Source organism: Lathyrus oleraceus, chromosome 7 (assembly GCF_024323335.1).
Source record: "Lathyrus oleraceus cultivar Zhongwan6 chromosome 7, CAAS_Psat_ZW6_1.0, whole genome shotgun sequence".
Classification (NCBI taxonomy): domain Eukaryota; kingdom Viridiplantae; phylum Streptophyta; class Magnoliopsida; order Fabales; family Fabaceae; genus Lathyrus; species Lathyrus oleraceus.
Window position 1 is genome coordinate 330,762,294 of NC_066585.1, and position 16,353 is coordinate 330,778,646.

A 16,353-nucleotide genomic window follows, 5' to 3' on the forward strand; every position below is an offset into this window, starting at 1 on the left:
TCGGCTTCCAAGCACACAACAACGCAACAGGTTGATAGGGAGTCGGGGACTCAGCCTATAACTGTCAAACACAACACAAAAAGAAAAGAGCGCCCGGAGAGATCAGCTCAATCTCCTGCCTACATACTTCATCTGGTGTGAAGATCAGGGCGATGTAGTTCCCCTACGCAGGGATAAAGGACTAGCCTAACCAGATAACAGAGGGAGACACAACTAGGGAGACTACGACTCGAGCCTAGATGTTATCATGCAGATCATCCCTAAGTTAAGGTTTCTAGCTAAATGGCACAAGGGCCAACCTATCTTAAGCATGGCTCACACAGGAAGCAAGCCACACACACTTAACTTGCACAGGAAGCAAGCCAAGCAAAACCTAACTTGCACAGGAAGCAAGTCTAAACTAATCCTAACTTGCACAGGAAGCAAGTCAAACAATCCTATCTTGCACAGGAAGCAAGTCAAACAATCCTACAAGCACAGATAGCACACGCTATACACAAACAAGTGGCTCAAACAAGGGTTAGGTTTTAGTCAAGGGGTCATATCAACCTCGACAAAGAAACCTCTGGAACTGGGTGAATGTGCTCTTAACCTTGCCATTGAGGGGCTAAGGTGAAGCAGATGAAAGGATGAAGTGAGGATGAGACCTCACAGCTCTTATCCCTGGCCTGGGAGAGCTCAAGACAAGAATGTGTGGGTTCAGAAAGTGGGAACCCTTCTACACATTTAAAACTGACTCAACTGTGCAATTGCACAAGATCTTGGGTTTGTATCTGTAATGCATCAACACAGTGGTGTGAGCAAAGTAGATGACACACTGAATAGTGGGGGATAGATTGCATATCCCTACCTTCCACCAATTGCCTCTTCACTTAGGAGGTCTTTGACTCTATGCAAGGACAAAAGTAAACAGTCACAAACATGGCCTCTTAAGGAGGACTTCAGACAGTTGCCTGGCCAAGTAACAGGCCAGGTCTTCCAGACTACATGAAGTAAAAGAGACATACCTCAATGCAAATTGCTTATACAAGCAAAGCAAAGCAAAAAGTTCACAAGGAACTAAGCAACTAAAGCACCTGAAACAGTCAAGCAGATGTTAGTATGCAACTTCAAACAAAACAAACAGAAACAGACACCAACAGTCAATTAGAGGCACATGGATGTGCAAGGCACAAGGCTTAAGGCATGTGAGCCAAGCCACCTACAAAACAAACAAGTTAGTCATGATATTTAAGCAAGCTCAAACAAAAGAATTGGTCTTAATGGCCACTTGATGGTCAACCTGAAAACACAAGCTCAAAGGTGAGTAACAGGACCACTAGGGCAAGCCTAGGGTCAAAAGTGAATGAGAAAGTCAAAACAGCAAGGGATATCCAATCAAAGTCAAGTTTAAACATTCAAGAAACAAAACCAATTGGGTTCACATTCATATCAATCATCATCATCATTTCATGAACAAAAGAAGTCAAGACATGGCATTTAGAAGCTCATGGAAGTCGACAGCAAGACTTGACTCAAAAGCAATCCTAAACATTTCCAAAAATCACCAAATAAATCATGATCAATCCTAACACATAGCATGGTGAGCATGTCAAATTTCATCTCATTTGGACAAGTGGAAGGCAGTCAATGAAAATCAGAAAGTCAAGGCAATTTTGAACATGCTTAAGGAAGTCAACCAAACATGCATCAACTTAGAAAACTCATAAGTCAAGAATGGTGTATGATAAATGAATGGGACTAAAGCCATGGCAATGATGAGGATGTCTAGTTATCTCATGTAAAATTTCATGTCCATCTAATAAGGTATGAGAATTCCACAAATGAAATGGGAACATGTGTCACACAAGGTCAACATTTGACTAGGCAGAGAAGGAAAATCTCAAACAAATGGAAAATTGTTCAAATAAATCCAAGAAAATTCACATGTAAACTAGACATATAAGAGTAGGCTCATGCAAATTTTGGGGTCATTTGGATGTAAGGAAGTATGGCAATGAAAATCATGAAGTTGGACATCAATGGTGTGACACAAATTGTCACACCCTAATTCAAAAAATCATAACTCACAAACCACAAATGATAAATTCACAAACTCTACACCAAAATCACCATGAGTGTGTCTAGTTTAAGCACAAAAAATTTGGGAGCCATTGGATACATTCCCATCATTTCACAATTGATTTGGCAAGGTGCACAAAATTTGGTCACATGTCACAAACCCTAAGGCCATTTAAAAAAACCACCCATCCAAAAATTCTGGAAAAATAATGATAAAAAAGTAGAGATCATGATGAACACAACACAAAAATCCCATTGAATTTGGATTAAAATTGAAGCTTTTATGATTTTTGCAAGATTGGTGATTTGAATGTGAAATTAAATGAATTAATATTTGAGAAAATGGCATTTTGGTAATATTTGAAGCCACTAACTAAAACACGGTCGTTTTGGCCTTACAAATGAAATGTTCCTATTGGTTAGAGCTGAAAGAGGCCATGCACGTGAGAAATGGGGAGGAAATTCTGGAAAAATGGATTTGGGAACTAGGGTTCATGTTCAAAAATCATGATTTCACAATCTTGTCCAAAAATCAAAATTGCATATATCATTGTGTTCATCAAACATCATACAACATGAATCCAACATTGTTTTCCATTAAAACCACACACAAGTCAAGAATCGAGCAAAAACACATTTTAATACAAAACTTCAAAACCATATATCTTCATGGATAAGCAATCATTTCAAAAAGTGAAAGCATCATGGCAATCAGCATGGATAGACCTACACTAAGCATGTATCAATTTGGAAAATCATGGAGCTCGAAAACTTACCAATTTGGAGGAACAGTGGTGATCTTGATGTTGTTTGTTGTTATTGAAGTGAGACAGTTGCTCAATGGCCTTCTTGATGATGAATGGTGAAAAATCCTTTGACTTGTGGAGGCTTGGAATGGAATTCAATGTTCAACCTCTTTGATGTGCAGGGTGTTATGTTGTTGTCATTGGTGCTTCACAATCACAGGAGAAAGGTGAAAAATCATGCTGTTTTGTATTATGCAGTATATTCTCTTCTTGAGTTTTGACAGGAAGTTTTGAAATGCAAAATAGCCAGGTCAGGTTTTGGAGGTTTGACTGATTGTTTGAAGAGGCAAGCAGAGTGAGGTTTTGAGTGAATGTGGGCCAAGGCTTTTCTTGCTGCAGGATTGGCTGCTACTTGTTTATTTTTGACAGAAGAATGAAGTGAAGTTTGCTAGGTTGGTAATGTTTGCTGTTGGATGGTGACGGAATGCAAGGCCAGGCTAGGTTTCTTTTGGTATTGTGGACAAGGTTTGGACAGGAAATGCACAAGCAAGGTGAGTTGGAGTGAGTGTGAGAGGGCAAGTGTATGCAGTTGGTTCTTCTGCTGTTTGACAGGTTTTAGTGAGCTTGGCCAAAGCAAAATTCAAATGAAAGTAGCAAGGTGTGATTTGGGAGGGTGTTTGATGGCTCCTCAATGTGACAGAACATGGATGGAAAATCCTGCATCAAGCCAAGCCATGTTAAGTTATTTGGTGTTCTTTTGGAAATTGTCTTGAAAAGTGCAAGGAGAGGTTTTGGAGAATGAGTGAAGAGTGTTTTGGTATGCTGGCTGTTTTTCATAGCAGAAAAATGGTGAGGACCATTGTGCAAGGCAAGGCAAGTTAGGTTTAGGTGCTTTTGTTTTGGACAGAAGAAGTGAGATGCAAAATAGCAGGGTAAGAGCAGTTAGGATGAGTTGGAGTGAAGTTTTTGGTTTTTCATGTGTTATGCTACTGCTCGGGCCAAGCTGAATTCAAACATGACAAAAAAAATCTGATGCATGAGGTTTGCCCTTTTGCTGTTCCTTCTGCTGTTGGCTATTAGCAGGGTTTTGTTTTGGAAGTTTTGATAGCCTTTTGGTCAAATGGCCAAGGATCATTTTCAGCATGGTTCATGGAGGTATGGTCTTTTTGACAGAAATTGCAACATGCCAAGATTGAGAATGGAGATGAATGAATGAGATTGGTTTGGGTTTGTTGGTTAGGTTGGCTGCTTCCAAAATGATGAAAAGGTGTGGAATCAAAATGCCCTGCTTAAGTTCTCTTGGAAATTCACTTGATAGCCCTCTCAAATGCAATAGCAGAAGTGGGATTTTCTGGTGAGTGAGCCATGCCTTTTTTGCTGTGGTCTGTTGGTTTGTGTTATGGCTTGGCTGTTACTCATGACAGAAAGTGAACAAGACTGCTATGTGCAGTACTAAGCATGGCAAGGTTTTCTGTCCTTTTGGAAATTCTTTTGACAGCTCTTTTAAATGCAACAGCAGGGTGAGATTTTGAGAGAGTGAACCATGCTTCTTCTGCTGTCAAATGGCTGCTATTAGGATTGGTTTGACAGAAAATCATGGTCAAAGTCTGCTGTCTTGTGGTAAAAGCATGGCTTATGGGATGTGGTTTGGTGAAACTTGTACTTTCTTTCCAAAAATCAAGCAAACTAGCATGGGCTGTATGTACTTCATGGGAATGGGCTTCCAACAAGTTTTAAATAACATTTCTGAACATATTCCAATGGCCAAATGGTTAAAAGATGATTAAATCAAAAAGTCAACTCTTGGTCAAACTTGAATTTAAATGAGACAAGTCAAAAAATGCCATTTTGATTGGTGAAGTTTTGGCACATGAAATTTATATTTTTGGAAAGAGGGGATCAAATGTGACTTGTAGGAAAAAACCCCACCCAAATTGGCCAAACGGTTTGAGAGATATGGCCTTTTGAAGTTCAAGAATTTCTGAAATCGATTCGATCATAACTTGCCAACCACACATGGGAATTGAGAGTTCTTGGACTTTTTGGAAATGGGAGAACAAGATCTTCAACTTTCATGTTGGGAAAAAATTCATTTGAAGCTTGTATCATGATGTAAGTTTGAGGATCAAAACTTTCCATTTTTGGTAAGTTTCAGTTACAGGCCCAGTTTCCATTTTTTGGAAATTTTTGCTCTGGCTTCAAATTCTTCCATGATGGTGTTTGACATGATATATGAGGACTATTTGGCCATGAATGAGCTCTCACAAACCAATTCCAGTCATCAAATCACTGATTAAATGGACAGTTGACCAACAGTTGACTTTTAGGGTTTCTGCCTGACTGAACCATGACTGATGACTTCCAAACCCTAATTCCTTGAGACCTTGACTTCAAATGATGTCCCAAGTTGTATGAACTCTTGATTATTGATCATGGTGCCCAAATCCCACAAGAATGGCCACCATCCACTGCTTTGACTGACTGTTGACTGTCTAGGGTTTTTGACTGTCTGTGTGTGAACTGATGACCTCTGAGCCTTCAACCCTTGACTTGAACACTTCAAATGGACCCCCAAGTCATGTGACCTTGTTGGACAAACCCTAGGGCCTTGGCTCCTTGAGAAACGCACTTGCTTGCTTGGTTGACTGATCTCCTGATCAGTTTGACCTAATTCCTTGCTTGGCTTGCACTTGAGGCAAATGAGGCAATGCAATGCTATGCAATGGACCATGATATGCTATGACCTAATATGAAAATGTATGCATAATGATAGGTGCAAATTTGAGGTGCTACAGCTATTTGTTGTTCATTTGTACAAATTGTCTGGTTTTCAGATGATAATAATAATTAAATAGACGTGCATGTTTTGATTAAATCCATTCGTGTTCACTCATATTTTGTTTATCAGTATCAAACTTTTGTTCAAGCAAAAATCAAAAGAGAATGATGAAATAAAATGCACGAGATCACTATCTGTATGCTTTTGAATAAAACTTGCTGATGATGTAAGACATTGTTTCAAATCCCTAAAGACCAGAGATATAAGGAAGATAATCCCTAGTCAACCTCTTTGTGCCTTGAAGTAGGAGTTTATTTCTGTACATAAAACCCTCAATTTTAACTGGGGACATTGTAGTCTTTAGTTAGTTTGACATTGCATTCAAATTTCAAAGAAAAGGACAGTACCCCATCAAAGGATAAACCATATCTTATCCCTCTCAAGAGGATTTAATCACAAATTCACAATGGTTATTCCTTACCAACAAAAAGAGTGAGACAGTCATGACCTTTGTAACAAATTAAGCAAGCAAATGTCACAGGATTTGCTCCAATACAAAAAAAAGAGAAATAAAAATAAAAAGCAAAAAATTCCTGCTAAGTCAAGAGCTTGAAAACAAGATTGACTTAGGCAAAAGTTAGGACATCCCGGTGGACTGCAAGGCCAAAGGACCAGTCCAGCCAAAAATAAGGGAAAGAAAAACAAAAGAAAAAAAGATGATCAATAATAAATCCTCAGCAAAAACAAATTCGTTTGGCTGCAAACAAAGGCAAAATGTGAGTGACTGTCTCTCTAAACTCTTAGGATTTCCATAACCATCATTTCAATTATCCAAAATCCTTTTCTGAAAGATGAATGCTTGTTTCGAGCTAACTGAAAGTATGACTGGAGAACATCACGAAGAGTGGATGGGCTAGAATAGGTACTGAGCCTTATATCTTTTCTTTCTAAAACCGTGAATCATGCCACGTTACAATCCTAAAAAGACCTAATTGAAGCAGGGTTTATTTCGAAAGCATACTATGGTAAGATCACGTCAAATATGACTTATAAAGATTTGCTTGTCATTTGTATTGATACTAATATGGCATTCTAACTAGTGATTCATTCACTATATGTCATAATCTTAGTGAACATACTTGAATTTCAAAACTCGCATGTGCATGAAATTACAATTATCATTTTCAAAATGAGTATTTTTACTTGCAAACAGGCACTTGACATCAAGAAAACTTACAATGGGAAGATTGAACATTCTTTGATCTCTGAAGCATAAATCTCTTTATAATTCAGTCAATCTAGGGAAATCATGTCAAGATTCGACAAATCTCTCTGAGTTAGCCAGACAGGGGGAAGTTACTTCAAGGCTCGTATTAGGATAGGCCACCCCAAAAGCATGAGAAGTCAATCACTCCCGGAAATGGTTAATCAAGAGGTTACAATTCCAAGACGTTGGGGCAAACCAGTTTGAGATTTTTAGATGACAAGACTGCTTCACAATTTATAACTGGGGAAATTCATGCAGATACCCAATAGATTGGGGAAGAGGTAGGCTACAAAGGTACATGTTCTCTCATCAAGTCTAGAGGTGTGACAACAACTATTAAGCTTGAAGTAGGTGTCGGAGAATCACATATGTATGACCTTTATCCTAGCCCTGAATTCCCACATCCCTCCATACGAGCCTCTGATTTAACCATTGCATAAATCATCATCATATACTAATCACTTCACTTCACTCATGCATATCATTCATCTAGCATAGCATGAAGCCATGTGTGTAAATTAGAAAAGTCAAAGCCTAATATTTTATTGGCATCTCCATATCCCAAACTTGCTTGATACCTTTTAAAGCCTAGTCTTATTTGACACTTCCCTCAAAATCCAACCCGCTTGGCATATTTTAAAGCCCAGTTTACTTGGTATCCTTTTTTCAACTGTCACGATTGATAATCTCTTTGTTTCCAACCTTCATGGTTGATGATCCTTTTGTTTCCAACCTTCATAGTTGATGATCATTGTTTCCAACCTTTTATGGTTGATTAATCTTTCTCCAACCTTTTTGGTTGATAATCCTTTTGTTATCGACCTTCATGGTTGATGATCTTTTTTCAACCTTCATGGTTGGTAATCCTTTTGTCTCCAACCTTCATGGTTGATGAACCCTTTTTTTCAATCTTCACAATTGATAATTCCTTGTTTCCAACCTTCATGGTTGGCGATCCTTAATCTTCTTCCAACCTTCATGGTTGATAATACTTTTTCAAACCTCTGTGGTTGACTTTGTTTCCAATCTTTGAATCGATGATTTATTTTTGACTTCCCTGTCAGAGAAGATTAAGTTGAAACCTCTTGTCTGCAAGGGTGTTCTGGGACTTTCATGTTTAACTTCTCCTTGTTCCCATACCAGACCCAAAACCTATCTCTAACCTTTGCTACATAAGCATACATGGATTCACGCACCATAAAAAATAAATCATACATGTAACATGCATATCATGTTTCTCCTTTGTGATTGATATATCATGTTTCTCTATGTCTCAAATAGGACAACACATGCGATATATTTATATGCAAATATGATTATACATAATAGGTAATAATATAATTTACACTTATGACTAATTGAATATCAATCATTACTAATTGATTGATAATGGATTCTCAACAAAGACTACATTGTTGGCATTTAGTGAGAGTCTGTGTGACTTTTAATGAAAACTTCAAGAACCACATTACACACATAATTTTGAATGGTTGAATAGAAGTATTGAAAGAAAAAAAACCACTTTAGCCATCACGACCAGGAGAGGTATCCTTGTTGAGGCTAAAGATTTCCTTTTTGATCTCCTCTATAGAAGGTATCAAAGTAAGGGGTTTATTAATCTTCTCATTCAAGAGGAAATTGAAGGATTCCTTAATTAAACCATTGTCATGTATTGTACTTGAGCTAGAGAAAAGGTTGGTGAAGTGGTTTACCACATGATTTTCTATAAGGGTAGGATCAATGAGGACCAAGTTATTGATTTTGAGTGAGGATATATTTTTGTAGGGTCGTTTCATCTTGGAAATCGTGTGGAAGTATGCAACATCTCCATCACTACGCTACTTTGTCTTAGATTTATCATGCCAAAAATCCTCTTAAAAAAAGAGAGTAGTTTCAAGATCCTTTTTAGGCCTTGGCTTCTTGGACCAAAACATAGTAAGATGGAATGATTGTTAATAAGAAGTTGAATGTCATCCAGATTCCTAACAACCATGCTGACATTGTTTTGAACATTTCAAAAAACATTTTTATTCCAAATTTTTAGCACAACTTTCAACATCTTTAGTTTTAGGCTAAGTATGTGCATAGGTGAGCCAAAAATTGGTTGGTTCCAAATAAATTGAATTAAGTTGGAACAGTCTTTGTAGTTGGCCCACATTTTCAAAATTTTGAAGTTAGAAGTATACATGAATTGCCGAGTTTGAAAATCAAAGAGAAATAGGAAGTGACAATAAAAGATCCAATTTTTGTTGCAGATTACTATGTCTAGCCTTTTTTAGTGTGATTGATTCCTTTTCTTCCATTAGACCAAGTGAACAAGTTACCTTTGGTTGGCATATGGAAGAAGTTGTTTTTATTTAGCCAACTAAGGAAGTTCATCATAGGGATTATTGCTAGTGGATAAGCTCCTATATGCTTATGAGCTCCAATAATTGAGTTGAAGTCTCCAATGCGAGACCACATAATGTTAGCGTAATTCTGAACCTGTTCAAGAGCAGTCCAAAAGAGATTTATCTTAACATGGTCCGTTGATGCATAAATTGCAGTAACAGCAAAATTGACACCATTATCATAAAAACAAAAGGAAACTTGTTCATCATCACATGTAATGATGGTAGGGTCAACATATTTGGTGTAAGACACTAAATATTAGGTAACTTACTAGATCTGTCATTGATGGCAAAGACCTTTAAAAGTTATGAATTGTTTTGAGGGAGACATGTTCAGGTTGTTCTAAATGGATAGGTCTATTTTGTTGATTCAAAGGAATTTGTTCGTAAATGTTTTCCATAATATAAGAGTGCTAACACTACTACCAATGACAAACAAGATTTTGGGCTTCTTATACTCTTGTGCCAGACAAAAAATTCAAATCTAAATTTATGTAGAAGAGTTAGGTTGTGTCAGGGGATTAAAATCCTTAGCCCAAGCAAACATTTGAGGTGATCTAGATTCAAATTCCATGAACTTTAAGCTCTAAAACTTTGAGAATCCTCAAGGATTGAGAATGAAAACTCCTAATAGCCTTTTTCAAGGGAGGTTATGCCCAATTTCGAGAGAGAATGCCAAAGAGGAGATAACTTGTACTTTAAGGCACCAACCTTAAGAGGGGTTGTGCCTTTAGGCCACAAGATCTGACCTCGAAAGTTGTTTTTGCATGCTTCAACGCGAAAAGATATTCCTCTTTTGATATAGTAATGACTATTTTATTATATTTGAAAACTAATTGAGGCAATTGAGAGGCTGAAATGTCACACACATTATTCATAACATCAATAAAGGATTTCTTTTTGTTTGGTTGAATGAAATAAGAAGGCATGGTTTTAGATTGTGCGATTGCCGGTGAATGAGGTTTGATGGACGTAGTTGAGACAAGTCCAGGATGAGTATTGGAGCTTGGTTGGTGTCTCCGGTGGTGGCTACTGCCATCGTTCTTGGTTAGTTAAGGGTTAGGTAAGAGTTTTCTATAGTACCACATTGGAAATCACCATAGCTCTAATAATTTTCATTTATTAGTTTACACTTAAACTCAACTGGCATATTAGTTGTTTTCTTTCTTTTTTTGGATGAAAGTATATTAACTATTTTCAATTTTGACTGCTACAATTTTTCTAATTTCTTAACATACATAAAATCTAAATAGAGAAAGATCCATATTTTAGGGAATTAGAGATTTTTCTCATTTCAACGATCTTGGCGTTAATCAAATAAAAAACTTTTTGGTCAGGCGCGTCTTTTTAAAAAAAAAAATCTTTTCTTCTTTTCATTGTTTTTTTTAGAGAGACGTGATTTAAGGTTAATTTTGATTAATTTTTTTTTATATTAATTATATTTTACTATAAAATTTATAAATTTTTAGAGACTAATATAATATACAAATTAATTAGATAATTAAGTTTGAATTTATCACCCATTCATTTGCATCCTTCTTCACATACACAACATGTTCGAATATATATTTGTTGAAGCCTATCTCTTTAAGAGGTCATTTATCCTCTTGTTTCAAACTGCAGAAAAGCCTTATTCAATCTATAGAACTTTGATTCTTAGTTTTTTACAACGAAACTCGGGGTGGGAGGGTTGTTCCACATATACCCCTTCTTCCAACATTTGTTCAAAAACATAGATTTAACGTCCATTTGGTAAATGGGTCAATTGTTGTTATTTGCAATCCCAACAATCAATCGGATGGTCTCAATTCTTGCTTCCAGTGCGAATACTTCCTCAAAGTCTATTATTCCCTTTTAAAAAATCCATTAGCCATCAATCTAGCTTTGTGTTTCACAATCTCTTCTTTGGGATTTGCTTTGACCTTATACACCCATCTCACACCTATGGGCCTTTTCCCTCGAGGCAAATCGACTAGCTCCCAAGTATTATTCTTCTCAATCGGTTCCAACTCCTTCTTCACAGCATAAATCCATTTTGGATCATTCAAAGCCTCACCGTTGTAACAAAATCGGTTTCGGCCATAAGTGCAAAATGGACAAAGTCACCATCGTTATTAACTTCATTGTCCTGGAATGGATCAATCTTGGAGTCTTGTTGATCTTCTCACGTTTTCTTCGATTCAATTTTCAACATGGGGTTGTTTCTGCATTTTCTAGCATTATAGGAACCATTTTTCACTACTGTAATAGGTTAGAGCCTATTGGTAACCGGATACAGCTTGGTGCAACACCTTTATGTCGTCGAAAATGACGTCTCTGCTGATCACAATCCTTCTGTTTGTTGCATCATACAACTTGTAACCACTGGTAGAGTGATACTCTACAAGTATCATCTGTTTCCCCTCGTCATCAAGCTTCTGTCTAAGTTGATCTAGTACATGTCGACATGCTACCAAACCAAGCACTTCTAAGTGACTCATGCTCAATTCGAATTTGGACTAAGACTCCTCCGATGTGATATTCTCAAGCTCCTTTGTAGGACATCTGTTAAGCAAATAAGTAGCTTTGGAGATGACTTCTCCCTAAAATTCCTTAGGCAAGTTCTTTCCCTTTAGCATACTCCATACTATGTTCATGATAGAACCACTCTTCTTTCCGAAAACAACGTTTTTCTATGGTGTGTAAGGCATCACTACCTTATGTACAATGCCCTATTTATCACAAAACTTCTCAAAAATCATTCGAGACATATTCGCCTCCATCATCTGTTTTTTAGAAAAATTGATTTTTTTGACCGCTTTTCCTTTCAACCATGAACTTGAACTTCTTGAACACTTCAAGTACCTCATCCTTTCTCTTGATTAGGTGCGTCCATAACTTTCTAATATGATCATCAATGAATGTGACAAAATATCTATTGCCCCAATAGAATCAACTTGCATCATTCCACGCACACGTCAATATGACACTTGGTTCTATAACCTGCATCTTTGCCGAATTTTCACCTTATGTTTCTTTGCTTGCACACATTCTTCACAAATTCCAGTCGGTATGTTAATGAATGGAAGACCCATTACCATCTTGTTCTTTTGCAAGGCATTTATGATGCCATATCCATTATTCTCTTCTAGCCACTATAGCAAGACACTTATGTTCCATAACATTCACTTCAACGTTGAAGGTTTTATTTGGATCCATAGGAGCCTTTAGGACCAAAACTCCATTTACATTAATAACTCATAGCACCTTGTTCTCCCTATGAATATTATAACCTTTCTCAAGCAATTGGCCAATACTTAGAAGATTACACTTGATTCCAAGAATATAAAACACGTCATTTATCAAATAATGTTTACCATCCATTCTCTCGATCGATACGTCACTGATCCCTCCGCTGCTAAAGTGGTATCACCCACGAACTTTACATTGTTCTTTATGGAATGTTTGATTGTAACAAACCAATTTTTTCTTTCTGTCATGTGTGTTAAACATTCGAAGTCTATATACCATTGATCGTGGCAATGTACAACCTCTTTCGTAGTCACCATGCCATTTTCTTCTGCCTGTAACCGATTACAGTATATAGGTAACCAATTACAACCTTCTCTGCCAGCCTTTTGTAGCCACTTACAGCTAACTTGTGACATGCTGCTTATGCATTCTCCTTTAGTGATCATCACCAAAAGTGTGATCTCATCATCACACTTTTGTATTGCAACCCTAACTTCATATACTCGAGGTTCTTTCTTGTTGGCACTGCACTCTCTTGCAAAATGACCATACTTCTGACAATTAAAACACTTGACACTGCTTTTATCTCCTTTCTCCTTTCTCCCTCTTCCTCTAATGTTGCCATATCTAGAGTTGTATGATCCATCATACTTATTACCACTGCTTTCATCCTTTTGAAATGCTGAAAATTTGAAATTTTGGGACTTCCTTCCACAAAAATTATGAAACTCCGCTCTACCTTTGTTCATGGGCCATTTTCCATTCGCGTTGTTGTCTTTTTCATTGAAACGGGCTTGCAAAGCAATCTCCGTCGTTGCTTTATAAACATTCATTTTATCAATTCTCTGCTCATGAGCTTCAAGAGAGCTTTGTAACGCATCCTTGCTTATTGTCGCAAAATCCTTCGATTCCTAAATCGCAACTACTATGTTGTCAAATCTTGATGTCAAAGAACGCAAGATTTTTGCAACCAGATACTACTCTGTGATATTTTCTCCACAAGTTGTCACTTGATTCACCAATCTTGCAATTCTTGTAGTAAATTCACTAATGATTTCCTTCTCCTCCATTTGAATAAATTTCGGCTTTCTTTTGTGAGTTTGTAACCTCACCACCTTTTTGTCATCAGCTCCTGCATAACTTTTCTCCAAGATTTTCCAAGCTTCATTTGAGGATGTACATTGACCAATCGATTCAAAGTTGTCAGCATCCACACATTGATGAATGAGATACAACTCCTTGTAATCTTTTGTCTTCTCTTTCTTGTGTGAAGTCCTTTGTGCAACCGTTGCACCTTCTACAAGTGGAGTAACACCGTTCTTGATCACCTCAAGAACATCTTGATACCAACTTCACCTTCATTTGTTTACACCATTTGTCGTAATTCTTCGCATCGAGAATTGAGAGAATTGCAAGGATACATTCATTGCAGATGGAAAATATTTTCATATAGTAAGTGTTTGATGGATCGAATCAGACTCTTGATGTCAAATGTTGGAACAAAAAACCATAAGAATGATGAATTTTAATATGGAGAGTGAAAGAGAGAGTAATAATTTAGGGTGAAAAATAAAATTTACTATCAAAGAGATAACTAAAGAGTATATATACATAATTATATTGAGTGAGGTACAAATAATGAAAAAAAAAAACAGAAAATTTTACCGTTGTAACCGATTATAGACATAGTATAACCGATTACTAAACACTTTTATTTTTTCTATAACCGGTTAGCGTACGCTCTAACCGATTGCAATAACATTCTAGTTCTTTTCTCCGAACGCATTAATATATTACAAACACGCTAAATACACTTTTTTCACTTAATGATACATAAATTGAACACGTTCTTCATATAAATGTAACCTCCTGATAAATGAATTTCATGAATTCCACGTTATTGCATGCACGTCGACACAAACAAAACTATGGTCATTCAATATTTCCCGCAGAATATTGAACATTAAAATTTATCCCCACAAATATTGGTATTTTCTTTATGAATTAGTTAACATACATCTTCAATATAAAAAGTTTTTATATTATCCATCAACTTCAGTTCAACAGTTGGATCTTTTAATCATAGTTGACTTTTATGATAATTAACCCTAATGTTATGATAACGAATCCTATTGACGTTATGACAGTCTCAAATTATTAAAGAATTTTATAATAAGTTATGGAAAGCATTGTCATTTTTATAATAAGTTTCTATCATGTAGTTGTAATTACGCCAATCCACGTTCTATTCCCAGAACTTTCCCATTTTTATTTTAATAAATACACACCAATTTCTCATACACGCTTCAACTTGTTCAAACCAATATGGCAACGCAATTGGAGCCTTGGCACAGTCTAGCCGGAAAAATTGTTCTCATTACCGGCGCTTCTTCTGGCATTGGTCGTGACTTATGCTTCGATCTTGCTCCAGCTGGCTGTCGCCTCATCTTGGCAGCTCGCCGGATAGACCAACTTCAGTCCGTCTGCAACGAAATCAATCAACAGTTACTGTCACATGAAACGAAAAACTTCCGTGCCGTTGCAATAGAGCTTGATATCGCGGCGGACGGCTCCACCATAGAGAAGTGCGTGCAGAAGGCATGGGAAGCTTTTGGGCATATTGATGTGTTGATAAATAATGCTGGTGTTAGAGGTGATTAGAATTTAAATTAGCGCTCTTTAAAATTGATCTGTAACATCTTGCTATTAATTGTTGTGTTGTGCAGGAAATGTGAGTTCACCCTTGGATTTGTCTGAGGAGGAATGGAATAAAGTGTTTAAAACAAACCTAACTGGTACATGGTTGGTTTCAAAATATGTATGCAAACTCATGCATGATTCAAACAGAAAAGGATCAATCATCAATATCTCTTCAATTTCTGGCTTAGAAAGAGGACAATTACCTGGAGCTACTGCATATGCTTCTTCAAAAGCAGGTGTCAACATGCTAACAAAGGTAATTAAGAGTGAATTCATTAGAGTCAGATTATAGGTACAGATGTACAGATGCAGTTAATGTTAAAATGTTATTCAAACATATTGATAATTGACAGGTGATGGCTTTGGAATTGGGTAGATATAAAATAAGAGTGAACTCAATATCACCTGGAATTTTCAAATCTGAAATGACTGAAAATTTAATGAAGAAAGATTGGCTAAACAACGTGGTCATAAAAACAGTGCCATTGAAAAGCTATGGCACTTCAGATCCAGCATTAACATCAATTGTTCGCTACTTAATTCATGATTCTTCCGAGTATGTCACCGGAAATATTTTTATCGTTGACGCCGGTGCTACCTTACCTGGCGTGCCTATTTTTTCATCACTATGAATATGTGATAACTGTAACTTCAAAGGGAGATTAAGGGCCTGTTTGATTTGATTTTGTAAAACTGTTTTTTAGTTTTTAAAATTTAAAAATAAGAAAATTTGTTTGGTAGTCTAATTTTATAAAATTGTTTTTGAAAACTATTCTCTATTGAGAGTTTTAAAAACTAAAAAACTAAAACAGGTTTTAGAGGTTTTGGTTTTTGGTTTTTAGTTTTGGAAATTATGATGAGGAAAAATCAAGGAAAAGTGATATACTTTTTAAAACGATTTTTAAAAGTAGAATTACCAAACATATTATTTTATTGTTTTTCTTCAAAACTCTTTTAAAATTGATTTATAAAATAGTTTTTAAAAACTATAAATTTTTCAATTTTTAGATTTTAGAAACCAAAAACAGTTTCTCCAAACAAGTTTTTAACTTTAAAATTTTTAAAACGATTTTTAAAAACAGACCTACCAAACAGATTTTATTCCATTAGTTTTTTTAAAAGCAATTTTTTAAAACTGATTTATAAAATCATTTTTAAAAATAGAAAATCAAAACTCAA

At 36.3% G+C, this 16,353-nt stretch overlaps 1 protein-coding gene across 2 annotated transcripts; it reads left to right on the plus strand.

Annotated features, from left to right (window-relative positions):
• Nucleotides 1-5,060: 5,060 nt before the first annotated feature.
• Nucleotides 5,061-15,829, plus strand: LOC127105324 (uncharacterized). 2 transcript variants are annotated; one of them, XM_051042500.1, is made up of 4 exons: nucleotides 5,061-5,092; nucleotides 14,808-15,127; nucleotides 15,201-15,430; nucleotides 15,528-15,829. In XM_051042500.1, exons 1-4 carry the CDS (start codon nucleotides 5,061-5,063, stop codon nucleotides 15,804-15,806), a joined length of 861 nt encoding a protein of 286 aa, XP_050898457.1. In that variant the 3' UTR covers nucleotides 15,807-15,829. The 2 variants fall into 2 exon arrangements, with proteins under 2 accessions (XP_050898457.1, XP_050898458.1); XM_051042501.1 differs by lacking the exon at nucleotides 5,061-5,092 and having other exon boundaries at nucleotides 14,791-15,127.
• Nucleotides 15,830-16,353: the final 524 nt, after the last annotated feature.

What these genes read in the sequence shown, in the direction of transcription:
- LOC127105324 (XM_051042500.1), top strand. Translation starts at nt 5,061, where the DNA reads ATGAGCTCTCACAAACCAATTCCAGTCATCAA. An exon ending in AAACCAATTCCAGTCATCAA is followed by an intron (nt 5,093 to 14,807) that starts ATCACTGATTAA and finishes CAATATGGCAAC; the next exon opens with GCAATTGGAGCCTTGGCACA. An exon ending in GTGTCAACATGCTAACAAAG is followed by an intron (nt 15,431 to 15,527) that starts GTAATTAAGAGT and finishes GATAATTGACAG; the next exon opens with GTGATGGCTTTGGAATTGGG.